The sequence below is a fragment of the Bombyx mandarina genome, chromosome 21, assembly GCF_030267445.1.
Source record: "Bombyx mandarina strain Sakado chromosome 21, ASM3026744v2".
Taxonomy (NCBI): Eukaryota; Metazoa; Arthropoda; class Insecta; order Lepidoptera; family Bombycidae; genus Bombyx; species Bombyx mandarina.
In genome coordinates, this window is record NC_143227.1 from 13,469,119 (window position 1) to 13,475,992 (window position 6,874).

At 34.2% G+C, this 6,874-nt stretch overlaps 2 protein-coding genes across 2 annotated transcripts in view; one reads left to right on the forward strand and one right to left on the reverse strand.

Annotated features, from left to right (window-relative positions):
• The window catches only part of Pi3K59F (phosphatidylinositol 3-kinase 59F), a 39,313-nt gene extending 36,612 nt beyond the window's left edge, over positions 1-2,701 (forward strand). The window contains exons 16-17 of the mRNA XM_089736240.1: positions 347-454; positions 1,019-2,701. Of these exons, the coding sequence (XP_089592366.1) occupies positions 347-454; positions 1,019-1,142 (232 nt within the window). The 3' untranslated portion in view covers positions 1,143-2,701. The remainder of the gene's footprint in view (positions 1-346; positions 455-1,018) is intronic.
• Positions 2,687-5,944, reverse strand: Vps33B (vacuolar protein sorting 33B). The gene is made up of 2 exons (XM_089736241.1): positions 5,572-5,944; positions 2,687-4,983 (listed from the first exon to the last, which is right to left on the reverse strand). Exons 1-2 carry the CDS (start codon positions 5,727-5,729, stop codon positions 3,192-3,194), a joined length of 1,950 nt encoding a protein of 649 aa, XP_089592367.1. The 5' UTR covers positions 5,730-5,944; the 3' UTR covers positions 2,687-3,191.
• Between the last annotated feature and the right edge of the window lie 930 nt (positions 5,945-6,874).

The following is a 6,874-nucleotide window of genomic DNA, read 5'->3' on the forward strand; positions in this document are numbered from 1 at the left end:
TCTGCGAAGCACGGCTCTTCGCGTTTCCGATCTGGTGGTAGATTCTGCGAAGCACGGCTCTTGCTAGGGCTAGTGTTAGCAACGCCCCCAGGTTTGAGTCCCGTGAGCTCACCTACTAGTTAAGGTTACGCTGATATAGCCTCTCAAGCTCTCAGCTAGGTAGAAAAAAAAAGTAATTCATATTTTACCGGTTTTTAAATTGCAAGCATAGCCTTGTGACACGATACAAAAATATTGGCCGTACGAGGTCATAAGCCCTCAGCTCATGACTGACGCTTAGGAGGGGGAGATATATACTAGTCGAGTGACCATCATATTGATCAGCTATCTTGAACACCCCCAACAGTCACGCAAACCTGATGCTGAACCTGTTCTCGCTGATGGTGGACGCCTCCGTCCCGGACATCGCGCTGGAGCCGGACAAGGCCGTCAAGAAAGTGCAGGATAAGTTCAGGTAACTACAACTAGCACTGCATACACCTTCCTGTTGTGAGACGGATATACACTGGTGTTAGGACCTCTTGCGAGTTCGTGCGGGTAGGTACCACCACCCTGCCTATTTCTGCCGTGAAGCAGTAATGCGTTTCGGTTTGAAGGGTGGGGCAACCGTTGTAACTATACTGAGACCCTAGAACACATATCTCAAGGTGGGTGGCGCATTTACGTTGTAGATGTTTAAGGGCTCCAGTAACCATTGAACACCAGGTGGGCTGTGAGCTCGTCCACTCATCTAAGCAATAAAAAAAACCTTTGACGCAAGAATATAAAATATACGAATACGTCATCAGCCTGTATCTCTCCGCTGCTGGATGTAGCCCTCTCCCATAGTCCGCCACAATGAACGATCCTTCGCCTTGCGCATCCAATCTTCTCCAGCATATCGAATATATTAAATAATACTGTAGCTGTGGTACATCATAGTCGATGCAAGTAATCTCAATAAAACTTCACCCTTTATGTCTTGTTAGAGTTGGTTTTTTCAGTTCGCTCTCAAATATAACTGTAATATAAATTGCAGGCTGGATCTCGGCGACGAGGAAGCCGTTCACTACCTGCAGAATCTCTTGGACATGTCAGTGACAGCTGTCATGGCGGTCCTGGTCGAACAATTCCACAAGTTCGCTCAATACTGGAGGAAATGATCACGAAAGGTCACTAGAGCCTTTTCTGCTGACAGTACTACTGGGCCGCGACAAGATAATAACGAGGAATAGATGATGCGGTTTTAAAATTTTGATAACATGAATACCTAATGAATTTATTATTATTTTTAATATTATGGACAGTAAGTTCCTGTAGTGATAAAAAAATTATGAAAATGAACACCGATTAAATAGTGATCGAACAAAAACACAACAGAATTTCGTGCCCTATCTTGGTTTGCTGTTGTCCAAGAATATGCAAAGGACAACAGTTGGATAGAAAACAAAAGTGTTTCTTTTTTTGTATCGAAGTATGGTGTGTAAGGAGCCCTTTGTTTCCGTTCAAAATTTGGTAATAACAAGTATGATAATTGTAGTAAATTCCCTTTTAAGCGGAAAATAATTTTAGTTCACTCAAGCTAACCCAAATGTTGAACGATTTATAAACCAGCAATGTAAAGCAAAGTCCAATCTCCCCTGAACATTGTTTTACATTGCGTGCCGAGCTTAATGTGGTAAGAATAGCTAACACCGCCCTTGTTGACGGAGCCAGCTAACTTATTCACCGTATTGTATTTTAGAGGCTAACAATATGATAGTAGACATATAAATAGACTTAATTATTTTGTATCTCCCCAAACGAGTAATGTAAATTTAATTCCTTGATGTAAGACCATAAGAGTTTTAATACTTTTTTGTTTCGAATTTTTGGTCTTAAGTTATGTTTCACCAAATGAACGTATTTATGACAAAAATATCCAAACATAAATGATTGTAAAATTTCCTTTATTCTCAAGGTCAATAATATATAAGTAGACAGCAAAGATCAAAGTTACAAAATTAAATACAAATTGATTTTAAAGATAATAATATAATCAGCAAGCGCCACTATAACGGTTAAAATAATCTCTCACTGTTTTTCAAAAGTAGTGTAGTAGACAATTTATTTTATATTTCGCTTATTGAATCATGTTTGTAGAGGTAAGTTTCATTACGCTTCATCAGGGCTTATTGAGCCTTGCCTCTTAGAATCTCTTGAAAACACAATCTTTAAAATTAGTCTGGCTAAAAAATTTTGTACTATGGAGCTTAAGACCTTGGAGACTGCATGATGGATCTTCTTGCTTAACTACGTCCATTTCGTTCTATGGTGAGGATTAAACCCAACCACGCACGAAGCGTATACGATCTGGCGACCTCTCAGTTGTGTGAAGGCTTATCTCACGTGTGAGATGTAAAGTGTGCTGAGGGGGGAGTGCCTCAGAATTATTTAATTGTTAAAAAATCACATTTCTTATTTTTCAACGAGACTTGTTATATAAATAATGTTACTATTCGAAAAAAATCCACAGATAATATAAAAGCAAAATTTGCTATTTTGGCATTGAAGAAGGAATGTATATTTAAGAAAGTCATCTAAACAATATTAAAATTCGTTTGAGACCTTTTTGTAATAATGTAATTGTAAAAATGCGGTAGTTTTTATAATTTTATACTGTGATATATTAGGTTTAAATGTGTATTTATAATGAAAATAAAGATTATTTTTGATATAAAAATGTTTTATTTCATTTAAGCATATATTATTTCATAAGCTTATGTAATTAAAATGGTCCAGTGGGTACCTTGTACTAGCTTAAATACATAAAGAGTAAAGTAATTTTCAATGTTCATAAGAATAATTTTTCTTTCAGTTATTTCACAGTTTAAAAGTTTATGTTCACTGAATTCATTAAGTACATTCATTCATTCACAGAATCATTGATTATAGTTGTTCTGTGAGAAGACAGTATTGTTACTTGGAATAAACTTAAGCACATTCTCAAGTTGTTGCTAACACAATAACTGACGTTTTGAGTCCAATTTAATTTAAATTTTAAAATATTCATAATCATGACTAGTGAATATAGTAGTTCAGATCTCATTGTAAATAGATTTTACGAACATTATACATTATTTACACTTCCTTTGATATACCACATTAATTAACAATGATGCGTTACTGCTGTGATAAATGATAAAATTAAGATTTTATACTTACAGAGTAAGTTACATGTGAGCAGCAATCAAATCACTACCATTTGATACACAATCACTTGCAATATAAATCTTGCTTCCGGTGTTTGTTTGTACAACCTCACATGCAGCTATCTCTGCATAGTTCACTCCTCCAATTACAAATACCAAAATAGTTTTTGGCTTTAATGGAAACAGATTACAGAAGTTCGGATCGCTTTTAACTACTTTAGATAAAATCTTAGGATCTTTACAGCCAAATTCTAAGTCATTTGAAACTTTAAGATTTGACAATTTCTCATTCAACGTCTCGACACCATCTTTCAGTTTTTCATTTATTGCACCACCAATTTTAAAGTCCGTCAAAGTTGACAGCTTTGTCAGAACTTCACTGAGGCTTTCAGAGGTGAGTATGGCATTACAGATAATAGCAACTAAAGGTATGTAGCCACCGTTGAAAACATAACTCGGTGATGATTTACCTACATCATCTGGCTTAGATGGTAACTGTTTTAATTTATGAGCAGCTGTCTGAAATTCATTCTGCCATTTTGGTAATTTATCGCTTAAGTTACTTAAATTGGAAATATTTAATGAGAGCTTTATATTCGAAGGTTGAATTAATAAGCCAGAGTTGATCAAATTATTGAATACATACAAATATTTGTAACCAAAGGCCAAGAGGTATTTATTGACTAATGTATTGAATTCGTCATAAGACAAACCTTGTGTTAAGCTTAACAAACACATCAGACGCAAACTATTATAAATGTGAATTTCAGTCCCGAAGTTTTCATCGAGGAAATTATAATTGGTCTTTTTGTTTCTATTATTCAACATTTCAGTCTCAGTTAATTTTAGATTCTCAAATCTGTTGCTCATTTCTGATATTATCGTTTCACAAGCTAACACATGGTTTACTAGATTTTGCTTGAAGAGAGTCACTTGTTGGAGTTTGGTCGCAACAAAGTGCTTCATTTCTTGTATACCTAATGCTTTTATGTCTTCGTTTTTAAGTAATTTAGCTTTAGAACTGAGAACACTGAGCACTTCAGAGAAATGTCTGTGTTTTATCTCAGCATACAGACTATCTATAGAACTATCTAAAGGCATTGCTGTACTTTTACTTTCATTGCTTTGTTCACTATCAAAATTTAACTTGCCTTTCTTTATTTTTGTATCTTTAACATTCAAATCCAAAAATCCACAGTTTATACTGAATATTTCTTTAAGCAATCCGCTGTATGTAGCTGGAGTTAGCAGACTTGACGCATAATCCTGGGTACGATCTATAACAAGTAAAGCTCCAATATCCCTTGAATTATTTGTATCTACAAAGTTTCTAGAATAAGTTTCATTATATATTTCTAACATGTCCAGTACTCCCGCAGATAATTTACCAAATGAACACATTACTTTAGGTCTCCCTGTCACATGAAATAATGTCCATAAAGACATTGCTACACCAGACAGTAAGGACTGATTTTGGTCAACAAATAACTGTTTAAATAAAAATGGTAACTCTAAACTTAATAACTGATCATCGAGGACCATTAATTCCCATGCGAATGCATGTAATTTAACCACACCATATAAACCTTTACTTTCTAATATTGAATCAAATGAATTTAAGACTTTTGGAATTATAATGATGTGGAAGCCATTAACATCAGCTATAGATGGATTCTGACTAATGAGCGATGATATTTGGTCCAGGACACATTTGTATTTTATGATGCATGCTGGAATAAAGTATACTCTATTTGGGTTTACCGTTGGACCGAGTTGGGGATCCATTTTGTATATTTTGTCAACTCCATGTTGTCTGTAATTGATAGAATTATTGTTTTGAGTTTAGATAAACAACCAAACACATAACTATTATCTAAATTAACTATTTCTCTATTAGCTATCGGAATCAAGTGCTGTTTCTTATAATTGTCAAGTGGTCAACAGCGACAAACAAATAACAAATTACAGAATTTATATCATCATCATCACCATTATCATAATCATTATCAGCCCAGTCGTCCACTACTAGACATAGTCCTCTTGCAATCCATATCACAGATCCCGATCTTCAACTTGCCCCATCCTTAAATAATGTTTTTTTTTATTACCTACTTGACGTGGCTGGTTAAACTAACAGACCACATTATGTTGAATGTTTATGGGAGCTCATAAGTCTCACAACGCTATTAAAGTAATTCAAAGAGAAATCGGATTATTTTAATTATCATTTGACCAGTTACTATGTACATATTTAAGCAATTGATCTTCAGTTAAAGGTAAAGATAAAACAACCGGTTTTGTTTTCATCTAAAAAAGAAATGAATTAAAAGAAAAGGGGTAGGTATGTTGACTATATTTCTCTGTAGACAGTCAGTAACAATCATATGAAAATGCAATTTACCTGAGCCATGTCACACCGCATATTCTTTCTAAAGCCTTAATTAAGGATGGATCGATTATTAAATCCTTTTTCTCGCCACACTGACTCAATATATTTTGTAATTTGTTTTGTGAAATAAGTGTTAATGATGACAATTTAAGATTGAGTGGTTGATCCATTGTGGACCTTTCGATTATTTAGACTCAAAAATTCGTGGCGATCACTTTAGACATTTTCATTTTTACTGTTCCACTACATCATTATTAGATTATACGTATTCTTCAAATAATTACTCTGTAATGTTATTTCTATTGAACAGAATTAATGCTCATTGTTTTAGGAGTGGATTATTATTATTTTTATTGTTTACAGGATTTTATGACCTGGTTACTAAGACCTTTAAGTCATGTCTTATTTTAATTTATATTCATAATATTATGAAAAATGATAAAATGGGGTGAAATGAAGATGATTAATTGGAGACATTAATCACCTGGGATGAAATTAAATGAAATGATATGAGATGAAATATAATGTCAAATCAGTAAAATGGTGGTCATTTACAAAGATTTTTTCAGTGGATATTTTGGAGGATCCCGAGAAGTTACGTTCAGCGGCTTTGTTTCATTTTCCCACATTTGTGCACTTTCACAGATACTAAGCAGTTAATAAACCATCTTTATTACACATTTAAACCTGAAGAAACACTAAATAGACAAAACAAAACAAATCACACAACTTCACTCCTCGGCTACTCGGCTCCTCGCGTTCCCGCCAAAAAGTTCAACTCATAGATTATACACTTGTTCAACTCATAGATATGACAGCTGTTAAAGAGTAGGTAGCTTTATTCTTGAAACTGATTTATTTCATTAATTTTTTGCTATAAATCCTTCCGAATCCATCTATTACCGGATAAGAATCGTGACTTGCTGAGAAAATCCGGTCTCAGCGTGCTGATATAAGAATTGGTTTCACGGCGAACTCTTTAGCACGAGTACAGTTAAGTATCAAGGTTCCTACGCCTAAGCTTAATGAGAGTATAAGTGATTCGTAAAAATGTGTCTAGGGCAATCTAGCAACTGCTGAGAGTTGAAAATAATATGATCGAAAAGTTGGGGAATAAATATTAATAGTACATATTATTATATCACTCGTGGACAGTACAGTTGTAGATTATTCGAATAATTGGATCATTTTTAATCTGGCAGCTCTAGCATTTTGTTAATACAATGTTACTTCATTTCATTTCATTTCACTCAATTTTATCATTGTTCATAAAAATAAGAATATAAATTAAAATAAGACATGACCTAAAGATCTT